General features: G+C 48.5%; 3 protein-coding genes across 6 annotated transcripts in view; 2 read left to right on the top strand and 1 right to left on the bottom strand.

Annotated features, from left to right (window-relative positions):
* Positions 1-6: 6 nt before the first annotated feature.
* On the top strand, positions 7-6,520 carry LOC107316474 (RNA-binding protein 44-like). Its single transcript, XM_015867984.2, has 14 exons — positions 7-1,293; positions 1,398-1,456; positions 1,756-1,929; positions 2,081-2,267; positions 2,362-2,387; positions 2,639-2,711; positions 3,015-3,117; positions 3,429-3,560; positions 3,722-3,795; positions 3,901-3,974; positions 4,213-4,573; positions 5,174-5,322; positions 5,444-5,590; positions 6,203-6,520. The coding sequence occupies exons 1-14, from the start codon at positions 37-39 to the stop codon at positions 6,204-6,206; spliced, it is 2,820 nt and encodes a 939-aa protein (XP_015723470.1). The 5' UTR covers positions 7-36; the 3' UTR covers positions 6,207-6,520.
* Positions 6,521-6,554: 34 nt separating this feature from the next.
* Positions 6,555-17,279, top strand: part of RAMP1 (receptor activity modifying protein 1) — a 13,361-nt gene continuing 2,636 nt past the window's right edge. For both annotated transcript variants that reach the window (XM_015867990.2, XM_015867989.2), the window contains exons 1-2: positions 6,555-7,598; positions 13,906-14,044. In XM_015867990.2, the coding sequence (XP_015723476.1) occupies positions 7,559-7,598; positions 13,906-14,044 (179 nt within the window). In that variant the 5' untranslated portion in view covers positions 6,555-7,558. The remainder of the gene's footprint in view (positions 7,599-13,905; positions 14,045-17,279) is intronic.
* The window catches only part of UBE2F (ubiquitin conjugating enzyme E2 F (putative)), a 72,940-nt gene continuing 72,379 nt past the window's right edge, over positions 16,719-17,279 (bottom strand). For all 3 annotated transcript variants that reach the window (XM_015867986.1, XM_015867987.2, XM_015867988.2), the window contains one exon: positions 16,719-17,018. In XM_015867986.1, coding sequence (XP_015723472.1) covers positions 16,968-17,018 — 51 coding nt within the window. In that variant the 3' untranslated portion in view covers positions 16,719-16,967. The remainder of the gene's footprint in view (positions 17,019-17,279) is intronic.

The raw sequence follows: 17,279 nt of genomic DNA, 5'->3' as shown, positions 1-17,279 counted from the left end.
AGGACGAGCTGTGTGGATCATTTCTGACAAGGACCCATGGAGCTGCAGAAGGATGATGTTAAAAGCAAACAGCAGTGCCTCGTGCGCACCTCCTTGCTAAGCCCTTATCCCAAGGAAGCCCAGGAAAGCATCTACAGAGGCCTTGCAGCATTGTCAGAGGAAAGCTTGCCTTACTTGAGTACGTCTTTAGATGCAGATATTGACATGTATAACATGAGAATGAGAACCTGCACTGCAGAGGTAGACAAAAGTGAGACGGAAGCTGATGTGCTGAGAGTGTGTGATGGTGGTACAGATTCCACCTGCGGGCTGTGCTATGGTGGGAGTCATGTCCAATTGGGTGAAGATTCACAGCTGGAGTACATCAGTGCGAATGAAGAAGGCTTTGATGATGGGAATAGCTCAAGAGAGTTTCCTGAGCAAAGGGAAGCTGAGCGTTGTACAGGTGCAGAAGCAGCTATGGCAGAGCTTCCCCAGCTGTTCCACAACTCTCTGCTGGTTGGCAGTGCTGTGGCTTGTGATCAGAAGGAGGAGCAGGCAGCATCTCTCAGCGGTCTTGCTGGACATATGCTTGACAATAACGCATGCAGGAGTACAGAAAGGAGTTACCTAAATCTGCTTGCCATTCACCATTCAGAGGTGAAAGATGCTTCCTCACCTGATAGCACACAGCCCCAACAGAACCACAGGTGTGTTCACAGCAACTTAGCAGAGGGAGGATGCCCTTCACTGTTACCAAGGGAAAGGGCCCCAGCAAAAACCACAGAGCTCTGCAAAAGGGCAGGGGACTCTGAGTTTTACGGTTGTGAGGATCCCCTCCTGCACATGTGCAGTGCCAGCTGCGCTTACCGTGCTGCAAAGGTGGATGAGAACCGGCGTCCAGTCCCTGCAGTTCTCTCTATCAAGGATCTCTGTTCTGGGGAGGAAGCCTCAGGCAAATCTTGCAGTGCAAATACCTCCCTCAACCTGGAGTGTTGTGAAAGCTTGGGAGATGTGGTCGGTCGTTCTAAAGTGAACCAGGCAGTCGATGCGAGTTGTGATTTTAGAGTTTGCTTTACAACCAGCAGAAGTACCAGTGCTCGAGTTCCTCTCTCATCCAGGGCAATTAATACAGAGGTGACAATGATGAATGAATTCAGGTGTGTGGGTTTGCCTGGGGAAACTTGTGCCACTGTTGCTGGCAGTACAGAGCGGCTGTCTGGACCTGGTCCTACAGAGGAAATGGGGTCACAGCTTGCTGATGTGCACCAGGATGGCAGCGCTGGGGCAAATGAAAGTAGATCACAAGACAAGGTAACTTCGCAAATAATAATGACGCGTAAAGCTTTGGTAACCTAACTCAGAACTTGTCTGTGCAAATGTTAATCTGTACTTTCTTTGTGATGATCTTTATTTAGGAACAGAGGGAATCCAAAGCTGAGTTGTGCAGCAGCTGTTTAAAGATAATGGCTGACAGGTGGGTCATGGATTGTTCTCTGTTTGGAGTTCTAGATGCCAGGTAAGATTTCTGTGTTGCAGATGGAAAGGCTCTGCTCATTGCAGGGGAGTTGGGCTGGATGGCCTTTAAAAGTCACTCCCAGCTCCAAGGATTCTGATTCTCTAATCCTGCAAATGGGAGGAACTGACTGTGTTCTCTTTTCCCTCCAGTCACATCAGAAGGTGGCTTCTGTAAAGCTGCTCATTTAACAATAAAACATAGCAAACCTGTAGTATTGACTCAAAAACTTTGAGATTGTATTTGTTGTTACTTTGAAGGCTGGCACACATCAGCAAAGACACTGCGAAGGATTCTGTGTCAGTCTGTCAAAGTCTACTGCAGAGAGCTATTGAAGCAGAACTGCAGGTTCTGAACGCTCACTATCAGATGTGCTACCGACACTGCTTGAAGATCCACAAACTGGCTTTGGAGGAAAAGGCGTGTTTTGGCAGGCATGTACATTAATGTCCTTCTGAGTGCAATGGGTCATTTGGCATTAATTGCTAAATATTCACCCTGCAGCAAACCTGGTATTCCAACCACGGGATGCCTGACCGTGATGCTGATGGGGAACATTTTTCTTTCCTCCATGCATTTTAACAGATACTATGGAAATACTTCTGCTAATACTGAAGTAGGTTCAACTGTCACGTCAGTTTTGGAAGAGCTGAATAAGAATTACAGCAGTATGAGAGCAAAAATACAAACGGGAACACCTTTGAGCACACTTCCACCGCTGTCAGTCGAGATAAAGTCATTGCCCATTGTTTCCTCTTATGTCCCATGCCAGGTATTTTATTATTTATTATTGTTATTATTATTGTGCTTGTTTGCTTTTAATAATTTCTTACTAGAAAATTAAGTCCTGTTTTCTCTTTTGACAGTTATTCGGGGAGGAATTTCGCCATGGGTGAGTAGTAGTCCTCATTTCTGGTTATAAAGCTCGAAAAAAAAATGGGAGCAGAGCTTAAAAGATGTTAAACTTGGGAATCCTTTATGTGGGGATGCATCTTGCTGCTCCAGACTGCATAGCACTTCGGGTGCAGTGGTTTCATTGCAGGGAAAGCTCTGCTCTGGAGTGTTCTCAGATGGGAGCTGTGTGGTGGTACGTGTTAAAAACTGTGGAGCTGCATTTAAATTGAGTTCTTGGATCTTTTGCAGTTCTTTTTCAGGCATGAGAAAAGCAGGTTTTGAAGCTTCAGGGTTGCAGGAAATCAGAACTCCTGTCTACACGGTAGGTAGGGGTTTGTCATTACTGAGTTTGATGGACATTTGTGCTGGGAGCAGTGACTCTTTTCAGGTTTGCTCTGTAACAGCCATGGGCTGTAAGGCTGAAGCTGGAATTCTCTGCCAGTAACAGCAAAGTCTGCTGAGTGACCAGTTTGGGTTGGAAGCAAAAACAGCGTAGGGGTTCTTGTTGAGATCAGCAGGTTCTCTTTTTAAAATGAGCCTGTTTTATTGATTAATAGTCTAAAGTAAAAAATATAAATACATTATCAAGTGCAAGTTGTATGATATAACTGGAATGTGCTCATAGGAGAGTGCACAGACCACATGTTTAACTGACAGCCAGCAGCCCAGTGACTCTGCTTCCTCCAAGGTGTCCCAGGAGCAGCTTAAAGAGCAGGGTGTGCAGCACGGTAAGATCACTGCTTCTGGTGTGATATGACACAGTCTGCTCGTTGTTTGAAGGGTGAGGTGGGGGAAAGGGTGTCAAATACATACTAGAAAGCGTTCCAACACAAGGAACAGTAGAATATCTCTGCATATCAGCCACCTATTTGTCCACAAAGAAATAATAATAAACCTTTGCCACTTCAAATAGATGGGAGATCTGGTATGTGTCATGTAGCAGCAAATAATGGAAGCAGCTGGGATCCTCTGAAACACATAGCAGTTTTATATTCATTCATCTGAGTGTAATCATCTGAAATCTATTTGTACTGCCAAGGATCTGTGAGAAACAAAGAATGGAACGAATGCTGGTTTGATGCTAGAGAGGACTTTGCAGTAACAGATTTGTCACTAGTATCTGAAGAAGTGGGGAAGCACCCAGAGAAACAAGACACAGTTGGTTTAAGAGGTGAGGTCACCTGCTTTCAAGTGAGGTACCTAATAATGGCATTGATAGCATGTGCTCTGTTTTCCTTTCTGCATCCTGCCCTGTAATGAGAATTACTTTACAGAGATGTCAGCTTGAGCTGCAAAAATGGTAACAGTCTGATTTCTTATGTTTGTTATCAGGAGCAAAGATAACAGAGGGTGCAAATGAGTGCACATTTGTTTGCATTGGTGGCTTGAGTTCATCCGTGTCAGAGGTACGCCTGCTTCCACTTCCATTGCAGCCATGTCTCAGTGCTTGTGTGAAACTTCATCTTATAACCCTGCAAACAATATATATATATCCCTGTTTGTTTTTGTAGGATGATCTGAGATCGCATTTCCAGAAGTACCAGATCTCTGTCATTCTGCTCTGTGAGGATTCTGATAACCACAGGTACATTAATAAAGCTTTATTAAGCAATGTAGATACAGATTAGTTGACAAAAACCTGTGATTCCAGGTGGCTTCTCACCTAATGAGAAGCTAAGCAGCCTGGAATTTTCTCTTGCGACGTGGTTAATGCTCAAAAGATGAGAGTCATCCTGTGTTCATACAGATAGCACCAATATACTTACCGACACTGTGTTGTAATTGAAGATGTACTTTGCTTAGTTTCCTATTTTGTGCCTTAGATGCGCATTTCTTGGCTTTAAAGACACCTCCTCAGCAAAGTTAGCAGTGGAAAAAATGAACAAGACACAAATGAAAGGAAAACCAATAAGTGTGGAGCTTGTCAGCAATCCATCAGAGAACAGATCTTCGGCTTCCAACATACTTGGGAAGAAGCTTTGGTGCGAAGCTCTCTCTGTTGCTAACAGTGCAAGCAGCAATCAGAGTGTAAAACTCCTGTCAGCCTCTGGTTGTGTGGCAGCACCTGGCACCTCCTCTGCTTCTCAGAAGGTGCCTCTCCAGCCCGGGGCTTCTGCACACACTCCTGGCTCTACACAAGTACCATCAGAAGCCAGGAGCCCCAAATCCTCTGCTGAAGGCTCCGTAAGTTTTCTATTTGCAGTTAATCAAAAGGTAATTAATGATTATTGCAGCTCCTCTATGTGACAGATTGGAGCCTTCCAGCTTCCTGCTCTCTAACATGTCACATTTATTGCTTACCGAATGGTGTTAGGGTATGAAGGCATGGAATGTGTCAGTTATAAATTGGTGACATGCTGAAAAAGAGTAAGAACGCCCTTTGTTTGCTCCTACATCAAGCTGTGATATTTCTTCTTAACCCCAAACCAGCAGCCCAGGCATTTGCATGAGATTTTTATCTTGTTTTTCTTCTCTTTTAGTTTTACTTGGTACCCTTTCAATGGGAATGTCTTTTGATTTTGATACAGGAAAGGGATGGCGATATCGAAGGAAACACTATCAGGTTTTAAATGTAATGGCACAGTAGTATCATAGGTATCGGTTCTTTATTCACTCTGGCTGGTCACAAGGCAAAATTAGTATTGGTTGGGAAGCTGTAGATATGCTATCTGTCTGTATTTCTCTCACTTCTCTTTTTTACTGTAACACTTATTGGTAGTAAAGATGCTCCAAATGACTTGTGCATTGCATAGCCCATTCACTGCAATTTTCATGCAATTTTAGGCTACTGGAGGAAATTCCCTGCCAAAAGCACCTGCTGCTCCTGCCTCCACTAATTCATTAGAAGCCTTTATGTCTCCTAAAGCACTGAACTTGAGCAGCTTTGCCAAATTAATGAAGAAACTTAAAGACGTTCATCCAGAAGCCAGCAGGTGAGAGTACTTGGATTGCATTTCTGCCCTGATGTATAATGAATACTATAGCCAGGAGAAGCTGAGCGCTAAATAATGGTACAACAAGTGATGTCAGCAGCTGTTTATGTTGCTCCTACAGAGATAAAATCGTGGATGCTCTGCTGGAGGTGAGGAAGAACAATAATGGTGTCCTAAGTGGCTTGTCCATCAGTTCTATTATGGAAAGGGCCTCTGTAATCCTAAGGAAACCAACGGCTGTTTGTACAGGGAAAGGCAGTGGCGATCAGTAAGTATTCCAGCCTACAACATAGATGTGAATTAATCTAGCTGCATAGCCTGACAATGAGAGCTCCCTAGGAACCTGTTCCTGCACAATGAGTATGAATCACTACAACAGCAGATTCTAAAGATGAGGTGCTGCTGCAGAACGTCTGTGAGCAGAGCAGCTTGCTGGCTCTGTGCACTCATCAACCTGGGTGCAATGGGGGTTTCACTGTGCGGGTTTTATCGATGAACGTAGTGGAGTAAATTAACAATGTTCTGGCCAAAGGTGACATCTAGTGGCCAGTTCCTGTGCAGCATTTCACAGAGGAACTCCAGGCTCGATTCTGGTTTAAAACCTGACGATTTTTTCTCTTGTGTGATATTTATTCCTGCTGTAGGTACTGAACAGAATAAGTTTGCTTGTCCCTTTGCATTTTAGCGTAATAACTTTTTGGTACGCAGTTCTCAGGGCTAGGAAACCTCGCTCCTGCATGCAAACTTCTGCCCTCCATAGTAAAAGCAATACAGCCTCTAGTGGTGCTCTGGGATGCTGACAACGCCGCTGTTTTGTTTCGCCTTACACGTGTTCAGGCAAAACTTAATCTGCTTTTCCTTTATCTTCCTTTCTGCGTAGATGATGTAATGAAGAACCGACCACTTCACATGACAGATTTTTGCAGTCCAGCTCGCTCCGGGATTGTTCTGTCCTTCTTGTTTGTTTGATTTCGTGACAACTCGCTTAGCATTGCTGTTTGGTTTGCAGTTCTGTTTGACCGAACATAGCCCCAAGTTCTTTTCAGCTTTTTGTGCAGACAGATATTGAGTAATTCTTCCCAGTTTGGTTGTTCTGTGTAGTTCCCCCTGTTTCTTATGAGGTTTTAAGGCTCCCATTTTAGCACGTTGAGACTTATAGCAGCAGGACTTCTTTCTGCTGAAGCACACAAGCCCCGGCTCCCGGTGCCGCTCTGTGTCAGGCACGGTGATAGCTGCCATGCTAACAAACAGCCGGCACGCTTACGTGCTTTCCAGATAACAGTTCCAAATAGTGGGCAGAAATGTCAAGTATCCTTTTCACGCAAGGCAGGGGAGGGAGAGGCAGCAAGGGCCGGCTTGCAGATCGCACGGCGCTGGCAGTGCGCTTACATAAGCCCCGTGCTGCAGCGGCTGCTCTGAGCAGAGCCTTGCCCAGGAGGGCTGGGTCTAGAAGCTTTTCTTTTGGGTCCTATAGCACTGTGCAGGGGAAAGCCTCTCCCACACAGACCCTCCCCGAGGTCTGCTTTGGGTTGATACGGGAGCACCCAGCCTTTTGTTTGCCCGTGGAGCTGCTCCCGTGGTTTTACATCCTCTTCTGGCGACGGAAGGAGAGGCAGCTGGGTGTGTGCCTGCTGTGGGGCTGAGGGAAGAAGCCAGCACTGATTGTCACTGGCGGGCGTGTGCTGTCATACCACTCATTGCTGTCCATCTCTGTCCCTTGGCTGTACTTTGCTCCTGGCTGCCCGTGCTGCCGAAAGCAGCCTTACCGTGAATAAAGGTTGAGATTCCTTCTGCCCAGAGTTGTGCTGTCGTTTTGCTATTTCCACCCCTCACTATTTGCTCTCCCCTCGCCGTGGTGGCAAACGCATCCCAAGCCCCGGTGCTGCGCTGCCAGGCGCTGCTGCTGCTTTATCCCGAAGCTGCGGGTCCAGCCTCCGCTTTGGTTTCCTCCCTGCCCGCACCCAGCTGAGCGCTTCGCCCTACCGCATCCCTAACAGCACACACCGCCCTCCGTGCTCCCTAGTTGTGCAACGAGATGGGCACGGTGCTTTACGGAGGGAGGCGTTCTGCTGCGACGAGAAAACGGGGATGTCCGTAACGCAGAGCGCTGCCGATTCCCGCAGGTGGAGCTGTGCGAACTCGCTTGATTTCTGTTAACACGAAACAAGCACCAAGGACGGGCACGATCGCGCCGCAGCTCCAGGCGAGGCGGCAGCCGGGCCCCTTGCTGCTGGCCATGGCACTGCTGCCCCGCCGCTTCCTCTGCTTCGTGCTGGGTGAGTTGGGCTGCCCCGGCATCCAGGGGGGAGAGGGGGACCCTGAGAGAGGCTCCTGAACGCGGGCTGTGCGGGCTCTGCCCGCTCCGCGTTGGCTGCGGGGGGAACGGGAAGGAGCGGCCGTTCCCAAGTGCTGAGGAGCGATGGGAGTTGGGCTCTGTGTGTGCTGCCGGCGATGCGGTCCGACACGGTCCTCTGTGCGCGGTGGGATGCACTGAAGAGCGCTCACGTCAGAAGACATCCCCTGCCTTTCGCTTCCAGTGCAGAAATTAACGACAGGGAAACCGCTCTAGGAGGGGTCTCTCCGTTTTTTTTCTCCGTTTTGCCATTTCTTAACCAGGCGAGAGGAGAGGAGCCAGCCAGAAGTGCTCCTTCTGGCCAATGCTTCTGAGCTGGGGATGGATTTGCAGGTGGGAGACCGCCGGTCACTTTGGGAACTCCTGCATCAGCCATCTGCTTTCACAAGGCGTGAGGTCTCCTCGATGTTGGTAGGGTTTCGTGCGCAACAGGTAGAGGATTGGCTTATAACCCGAGTATACTCATTAAAAACCTTACCACTGTGCTTTGGTACTTTGTGTGAGAAGCATATTTAGGATTGCTTAAAAAAGAAGCCGCACAGTGCCATGCAGCTGCTTTTGCGTGACACTGAAGTGCTCCTTGAGGAAACATAGCCTTGTTCTTTCCCCGTTTGCACTTTAGTGCAGGTTTTCTCCTGGTACCCTGCTGAATAATGCATGGGGCTGCACTGGGCTCATCCCAGCGCTGTCATTAACTGCACTGCTCTGTAGCTGCAGCTCGTTCAGGGGGAGTTAGGGCAGGCAAAGTGCACTCTGCTCTGCTAGGTGGGACTGTGAGGTACCACTGCCAGCACACAGCAGCTCCTGCTGCTGTAAGATTTCTGTCTGCAGTCCCTTTCCCTTCTCTAGGGTCACAAATGTAAGCCGGCTTCTGGGACATGACCCCACGGGGAGCTCGAGGCAGTGTCCCTCGTGATGGGATCCCTGCTGCTTTCCCCTTCCAGGGGTGGAATTCCCCCACCTTATTCCTGTGGTCACTCGCATTGTTCCCATCTGTGCAGAGCCCTAAACCCAATCTTTGCTGTTCTTTAACTGGTGAAACATCCAGGTGGAAGGAAGTCATGGCCAGGAGGCTTTCCTGGTTTGGCTGCAGGACTTCTGCTCGTTCTTTTACTGCACCTTCTGCCACGTGGTTTGGGTTCAGGGGCTTTGGAAATAACAGAGCGGGAGCTGGTGGTACTCCAGGCTGCTCTTTTCCAGTTCCAGCACTCACAGCAGGACGTCTGCCTCAGTGTAAGCCACTTAGCTGTGATAGATGGCAGCTAATCCTGGCGCTGAGTTGGGGATGCATTTCTTTCGCTGTGTCCTTTTGCAGGCTTTTATTTTAAAGTATGTCCTGCTCTAGTTGGGTGAAGAAAAAAAAAGAAGAAAGATTAAAAGAAAAAAAGCCTGTTTGTTCCTTCCTGCTCCATGTCTGTGCACAGATGTGGCTACACTGGGGGTGACCGCTGAGACAGTGGAGTGGTGAATGCTGAGGTCGCTGATGCTTCTGATGAAGCAGGTGTGGATTTTCTTTTTCAGAAAGGAAAGATCAAACAAGCTGTGCTAACAGATGTGCCGGCAGAGTATGAGTGCCGAGGCAGACACAGAGAGCTCAGCTCTCAGAGTGCAGGGGCTTTGCTGAGCCCTGGCTGCCGTGCCAGTGCAGCTCCTCGTGCTGAGCTGTGGTCTCATGGTGCAGCGCAATGCAGAAGTGCTCAGGGAGGCCGTCTGGTTCTGTTTCAGTGTTACGAAAGGAAGACAGTCTGCTTCATATGCCTGGATAGCATCTAAAATAAAACTGTGGGAGCCAGCTTAAGGCTGAGACCGCTTTGTTGCATCTCCGTTGAGTTGTTGGTCACTGCTGTGTCAAGTCAGTGCAGTCACTCCTGCTGGCTCGGAGCACTCTGCCTTCCTCTTCACCATCTCCCTGCCAGCCTTACCTGCTGAGCTTTCCTCCTAGCAAAAAAAAAAAAAAGACACAGATTGGTGGTGCTCTAAGCAGCTGCAGTCTCTTTACAAAGCTGGGGGATCGACTAAAATAACCCCGATCCTGTTTGCCACGCTGGAGCGCCAGCTGTGTCGCAAGGTACCTGCTGCTATTAAAGGTGAAACAGCTGTGTTAGGTTATGTCTGCTTGTTGACAACAGCAGTCTCTCCGGTGGGCTCTGCCGCCTGATATCTGTTTGTGGAGTTCCCTGTGGGCCGGGTTGCATGTGGAGCTTGGTTATTGCTGGTGCCGACGGATGAAGTGGGATCGAGCGCTCCCAGCTCGAGGCTGTCAAGATGCACAGAAAACCACCTTATTTCTGTTAAAGCCAAGCAGATTTGCAGGGTTACTGTGGCATTTGGCTGTGCTAGGTCCTGGAACAGAGGGGACTTGAGGCTTCCTATTCATGAGAAGAGATGTGGGCCTCTGTATGCAAAAAGGCAATGATGAACCTGGGCTCAAACCTGCTTCGTGCTCTGCCGTCAGCACTGGTACTGCCTTGTCCTTTTGGGTAAGGCTTGGTAGGAAGCTGTCTGTGCTCTGTGTGGGAGAGCAGAAGTGTGTTATTCAGCTGGAAGGGAAAAATAGCCTGCATCAAAAATCCCGTCTTAGAAGTGAAATAAATGGTTCCCTAGCTGGGAAAATGCATGTTGAAAGTATTTAGGCGAGCTGTAATTCTTTGCAGCCTGGGATGAATGCATCAGCAAGACACTGGAGCTGCTTATTTTGCTTTGCTCTAATGGATTTTTATATGTATTTATTTTGTTCTTTGTAGACTGTGTGTTCAGCTGAGTGAGTAACGTGTGTCCGGGAGCCATTATTTTTTAGATCTCAAAGGTAGTTCAATAAAGCAGCCTCTGGCCACGCACAGCAGAACGCACCCAGCTTAACACAGACAAATGCTTTAGGAAGCCAAGCAACGTGCTCAGAGCTCTGCTGTCCCCAAACCTACCTCAGGAATCCGTGCTTGTGCTGCTGACCCTCTTCCTGACACACCCCAGGCACTGTGGGCATTGCTACTTCAGGTTGCCTCAGCATCCTTCTGCTGGACCCACGTGGCATCACCCAGCTGCACCTGTGCTTTCATCTCCACTGTTTTTGGCATCCTTTTCTCTGCCTCCATTGCAGAAATAACCCCAAAGCCTGGCTCCGGTGGCAGAATAAGCATGCAGGCCTTGCCGTCCTCCTTGCAACCCCATGGTCTCTGGGAGTACTGGGTAACAAAAACCCATGCTTCCCTCCGATACTTTAACCAGCACAGATAATTTTTTAAGAGCCCACGCTACTCATTAAGGATGTAATTATAGCTAACTGCTCGTGCCAGATTTTGGTGTATAGTCAGCCAGCGGTTGGTGTGTAGTGTAGCCTTTGTGATTCATAGTCCTGTCCCTCCCCTCTTCATCTGGTCTTTATTTTATCTATGTCCTAAATCAGGTTGGGTTGGGGTTGATTTAAAGAAAAGGAGTGTTTGCTGTTCTGTCCTGCATGGAGTCGAGTTTGGAGACATCCAAGCTAAGTCCCCTTCCTGGAAATGTGCTCGACAGACACCAGCACCTGATAAGAACATCGTGTCTCTCCTGCTGTTCCACATGGAGAACTGAGGCCGGGGGAGGAACTGGAGCAGCCCGGGGGTGCCTGTTGCCATTTATTCATTAGCTGACAGCATCCAGCAGTGGTGCTATCAGGCAAAAAGTCGGTCCTGTTTTAATTTTAATCCAATACTCTGGATTGAATTAAATCCTACCACAGCTGCTCTGTGCTGAATCATCCCTTGCGTGGGGAGAAGTTGGCTGTAGGTACAGGAAACCACTGTAAGAGATGCTCCGTGAGATACTGACCATGGAGCTCTGCCACCAGAGGTGCCTGAGTGTGGCAGAGCGTCAGCCCAGGGTTTCTTCTCAGGAGGGGGAAGGCTGTGTGCAGGGCCTTATTGACATCAAAGGGGAAAAGAAAGCCCTCAGGAATGTCTCTGCAGCAAGTTTGTGCTGTGGGTGGTTTAGGCACACCGGGCAGACCACAGCCCATCTGCTTGCATGTGGGCACGGCTGGAAGCTGTGGGCTTTGCTGTAGTGCTGGGAGCGCTCACTGGGTGCTGCAGTGCTGTGTAGGTAAAGCCTGAGCCACAAACCTCATTCTCGATGCAGCAGAGCAAACCTGCAGACAACAAGGGGAAAGTGGAGTGATTTCAGCCTGGGCTTGTTCAGAAAGCAAATGGTTTCACATAGGGCTCTGTGCTGTTTGGAAGAAAATATTAGGATTATAGTTCTTGGAGCCCAGAGCTTTGCTGGCCTGTAGATATGTGTGCTTGTTCACTGCCAGCCTTGCTGCAATTGTCACTTAGCAGTGGTCTGCAGCCTTTGGGGGTTTAATTAGACCTCTGAGCTTTGAGCTGAATATCCAGCTGTTTTCTGCTCACTGCCTGCAGCCCTGAGTGCTCTCCACCAGAAACACCTGCCAGTCCAGCTGGAGCTGGGATGATCGCTAATATGGGCAACGTGTGCTCTGCATGTGTTTCATTCTACATCCAGCACCATCGAGGGGCATCACAGGCGTGAGGGCATTCATTTAATGGCATTACCTTAATAGCAAAGCAAACCAAGGGACCTGAACCGCTTCTCGTACACCTTGCACTCCTTTCCCAGCTGCTCACAGCCACGCTCAGCCCATCTGTGCCTTTGAGTTGCTTTGACTGGCAAGTACTTAAAGCTCCCCAGGGTCATGTTTTTACTTGGTTCATTTCTTGGTGCCTTTAACTTTTATTTTCTCATTCTGGAGTTCGTTTTTGTGCTGAATACGAGATAGCTGTAGCTTGCAGCCGCTCAGGTATGGCTTGTGGTTTGCTTCTCATCTTTCTGCCCAAGGTGGAGCTGCCAATTAGGATGTTTTCCTCTAGGAAGTGCCCACGGTGTCCGTTATTCGGGAACAGATGTCAGGAAATGCTGGGCCTTCACTAATAATAGTTGTTGTGCTGGTACAAGTGGATGACCTGTCTCCAGTCTCAGCTGTGCTAATTGGCTCTGAGCAGCCCAGCTGAGCTCAGTTAAATTCTGCTTCTCCTCATGTTGTATCGCTCTTGAATTTCTCAAAGTAGCTTTCTCTTCCCTGGTTCCTCTCTCTGCTTTGCGTGCCTTGCTCGCTTCTGCATGGCTCCGCTTCCTGCTTTGCCCCCAGTTCCCCTTGGCCCCTCTCCTGCCTTTTTCAGTCTGCTCTCATCCAAGGCCTGCTTTCCCCCTTTGCACCCGTGCTCAGCATTGCTCCCGTGGACGACTTTGGCCATCGCTGCCTGTTGCTCCCAAGGCCAACATTTCTGCAGCTAAACCGCGCCAATTATTTCTTTTGTCAAGAAATGAAGTAAAAAATACACCCCCCTCCCCTCCAGCTTTTGCTCTGAGCTATTCACATGGAGCAAAAAATAGAGTCGGTATGCAATGCTTGCCTGCAATGTGCTCCAGTAGCTGCAAAGGCACCGGCTGGCACTTTGGGACCAAGAGCAAGGTATTATTTTTAGCCAGCTGCAGTAAATCATTCCTACTAAGGTTTTTCTTTCAGCCAGATCGCTGTGTACCATTACTGCTGCTTTCCATAGAAAAACTGCACAAATTCATCCAATACACAACCGTTTGGGAGCCAGCCCAGTTGTGCTGCTCACAGTCACTCCCTGCAGCCCTTTCTCCAATGAGGTCTTCATGCTCCAAATTCCAGTGGTGGAGCCCACGAGAAGCATCTTTCTGCTCCGATCCCAACCTCTCTAAGGCAGAGCTCAGACAGGTGGTGACACAGATTTTGGTGCACGATCCATGGGTATGATGGATGTTGGTTTGGAAGCATGGTGCCTTGCAGGTCATTTGTAAGGAGTCCTTCACACAGGACCCGTCTGTGCTTCTGGTTTTTAACCAAAGCACTGGCAATTTGAAGTCGTGCGATCAGCAGAGGATAAGGCTGCGTCCTTTCTTACTCATGCCTTACCTGGGAGGACATGCTGTGAATAATTGATTTGGGCATCAGGCACTTGGGCAAGTAACAGAAGATGATACTGCAGGGTCAGAGGGACTGGGGAGAGGGGAAAAGAAACAGCACAGCATGTGTTTGAGGGGGCTGTCTAAGAGCAGGGCTGCCTTTACTTCCTGCAGATGGGTTTAGCTCCAAGTACTGGCTCAGGCAGGGCAGGAGCAGGGCTCTGTTGTGGGTGCTATTCCCTGCTGGTCCCATAGTAATTATGTATGTGGCGACCCACAGCCTGACCCCCTGGCCTGTCTTTCAGCCCATCACTTCATTGCGGCGACAGCGTGCCATGAGGCGGAGTACGGCCGGCAGATCCGTGAGCGCTGCCTACGGCCCTTCAAGCTCAGCATGGAGGGCATCGGGCAGCGGCTGTGGTGCGACTGGGACGAGACCATGGGGTAAGTAAGTGTGGGTCTTCCTCTCCAGAACACCTCATGAGCCAAAAAGAGAGTGGGGCCAGGGCTGGGAATTAGCAGCAATCTGTGACATACCTGGGCTGCTCTCACCAGAGCTCACTTTCCATGTTGCATTCTCATCCGACATCGTGCCATGGTCTTCCTCTTGAAGACAGAAGAGCACAAAAACAAGCTCCTGTAGCACAGCTAGGGAGTGAGGACAGCTGGAAATGGAAAGCAGATGCTGCCACGTGCCACGAGTGTGTTGTGCAAAAATAGTTTTCTGGTTAATTTCCTGCCCGTTCCTCTTCTTCTGTGCCAAATTGATACCTCCTCTCTGTGTGTGTATGTAAACATCTGTAGCCTACAACAACGACAGCTTGGAATTTCCTTCCTCTTTATCAACAATAAAATGGGAGAGAGAATGAGTGGCAAGACTGCGTGGGAGATGCTCTGCTGCTGGGAAACCTCATCTGCCCCAAAATCTGACTCTTCTTCCTGAAAAAGGCAACAGATTTGCCCATTAGTCCTTATTCCATTTTTTTCTATAGGCAAATCTAGCACAGTGTGCATGGAACATCTCTTGGTTTTGTGACATCTGGGGCTGCTGCCACTGAGGAAGGGGCACCTCTGGAAGTGCAGCTCTGGTTTGGTCCCACCTGTGAGCTGGATGAGGTGTGATCCATCTCCGGATCTTTGGGGAGGCTGCAGCACAGGAAGGAGAGTTGTGTCAGCGAGATGCTTCTTTATTTCTGACATCCTGATTTTCTTCTAAATAGCTTCTACTAAACTTGTTATCCTTGAAGCACTTGGAGGAAATGTTGATAAACTCGCAGTGTTTAATTTGATTGCACTAGTTCATTTGCTCTGTGGGATCACAAGCCTGGGGTTATTTAGGAGATGACGTTCTGCCTTGTTGCTTTTTCTCCATACCCGCCCCCCAAGCCAAGGAATTTTGATCCTTGAAACCCTTCTTGAACAGAGATCTGAAGGAGAAATATTTGCAGGTTTTGCCTTTAACAGGTCTCATGTCATCTGGCACTGGGGTCCGAGCTCTGATTTGTTGTATTAGAGGTGGAATAGCCATGAGATACATCAGCTAAGGCTCAGATGACCATTACTGCTCTTACCACTGAAGTCAAGTTGGGGTCTTTCTGTTTATCTCTGCATTTTCCCCAGGCAGCTGACCTCTACTCAACATTCGGACCACAGGGCCTGTGAACAGGTTTAACCAACACCAGCAAGCTCTGCTTGCTTTCTCAGTTGTGCTTTAGACAATGCAAGTCTTCATAATAGAATCACAGCAGCATTTGGGTTGGAAAAGACCTGCAAGATCACCAAGTCCAACTGCAACCAAACCACATCCATCTGTGCCATGTCCACATGTCTCTTAAACACCTCCTCCCTACCATCCCTGACATCACCACACTTTGGTCAGTAAACGATCTGCTAGAATACAAAAAACATAGTCATCTCCCTGCTTAAAAAGGAAAGTGCTGCTCCACTATTCATTAACAAATAGCAACCAGAGGTGCGGTCTTGCCTCACCCTTCTGCTTCCACTCCTTCTAAAGAATAAAGCACTTCTGCCACGTGCCAATGCACACATCTCATGCATCTCCGGGGCTTTTTCTGGGCCGACCCCAGTACATCGAAGGCACATTGCACGAGAGGACAAAGCCACGAAGTGACTCAGCCCGAATGCTGGCTGTGAGACGCCGAGCTTGCAAGCTGCCCTTGTGCCAAACAAGATAGAGGAGGGGGCTTTTGTTTGTGGGCTGTTTGTTTTTGGGCTGCTCGGCGTCACGTTGCGGGTGATGCTGTGCGACTGCGTGAGCAACCTGGCCACTGCACAACACAACAAATGCTCTGCATGAAACCACCAACATTTATTCCTGGGCTTTATCTAGGTATAAAAGCTGCTGCACAATAATTCCCCGAGGGTCAGGGTGAGCACAAGGAGGGCTGAGGGCACCAGCAGAAGAAACGAAAACAGCCCGACTCACAGCGCGTGGTGGTGCTACCCTTTCATTACTTATCCCCTCTCACTGCACCCCCAGCTGAGGGTAAAGGCAGATTTCTTGAACAAAAAAAACATCTCCCTTTCATTATGTTTTCACAGAGAGAGATGTATGTATATAATATAATAAATATGGGATTTTAACAGTCCTACACAATCACTTAAATTACAGATTTAGCCTGGTATTTCTTTTAACTAATTCACACGCACAAAAAAACCCCACCGGTGGCGAAACAGGAGCTGCAAACAGCCCTGTAAGACTTTCCAGACTCGTGACAAAAAGGAAGACTTACATCAAACGCCACGATGTTTGGGTGCCACGGTCAGGCTGTGTTTCTGCAGAGCGCTCTGCCTGGCGCGCGACAGCTCCAGGACGAAGCTCCCACGGTTCCTGCTCATCAAAAGCAAACAGGATTGTGACTGGATTCCCAGGATGCCATTTTTATTGCCCAGCTGGGCTGTTCCAAACCCCACCACACACACCCGCCCGCTCCTCTTTTGCTTTTATTTCCCCCCCAAATTAAGTGAAAGGTTTAAAAAGAAAAGTGTAATTAATTACATTTCCAATGGTGATTTCTTTTAACTTCTCAAGCATACCTCATTAACAGGATATCACACAGCTTCAGAAGAGTCAACATTTTAAAAGGAAGCAAACAACTTTTTTTTTTAATATACTTTTTTGTTCTTTTTTTTTTTTTTTTCCAACCAACAAACACAATTTCTTGCTGTATTTATGCTGAACTCTCCTTTTAACATGGACAAGTTATGAAGTTGGGTTTCTTCTTCGGTAACAACATGGATACGGGACTGGTACAGTCCGGGCTGATTTTTCTTCCGGTTGGTGGTGTTGAAGTTGAAGACAGCTGTGCAGCAGGGCAGCCGTAGTCCTGCCGGTCGTCGCCCTTCATCATCTGGCGTAGCGCTTAATGTAATCTTCAACTTTATTCCTGAAGTCCTCCTGGGGAAGAAAGCAGAGGCAGAATTACCACTAGAAATGCACACCCACCACTGATGGGCTCTTCTAAACAGGCACAGACACCCCCCTCTTCCCCCCCATCTGCCACTCCGGCCCTCTGGCGGCAGACAGGAAAGCTTTGCGCCACACAGGAACGTTACTGCAGGAACTGCTTACAAACAACACATCTCCAGGTACCTGGAGTCTGCTGAAATATCACGCCACCAAAATAAGTGACACCTTGAACTTGCATTCGGCTGTGAT

This window comes from Coturnix japonica, chromosome 7, assembly GCF_001577835.2.
Source record: "Coturnix japonica isolate 7356 chromosome 7, Coturnix japonica 2.1, whole genome shotgun sequence".
Classification (NCBI taxonomy): Eukaryota; Metazoa; Chordata; class Aves; order Galliformes; family Phasianidae; genus Coturnix; species Coturnix japonica.
This window is presented reverse-complemented; position numbering and strand designations above follow the sequence as displayed.

Coding starts and splice junctions, on each gene's coding strand:
- LOC107316474 (XM_015867984.2), top strand. CDS start 37: ATGGAGCTGCAGAAGGATGATGTTAAAAGCAAACAGCAGTGCCTCGTG. Junction 3,796..3,900: donor TGAGTTCATCCGTGTCAGAG/GTACGCCTGCTT, acceptor TTGTTTTTGTAG/GATGATCTGAGATCGCATTT. Junction 5,323..5,443: donor GTTCATCCAGAAGCCAGCAG/GTGAGAGTACTT, acceptor TTGCTCCTACAG/AGATAAAATCGTGGATGCTC.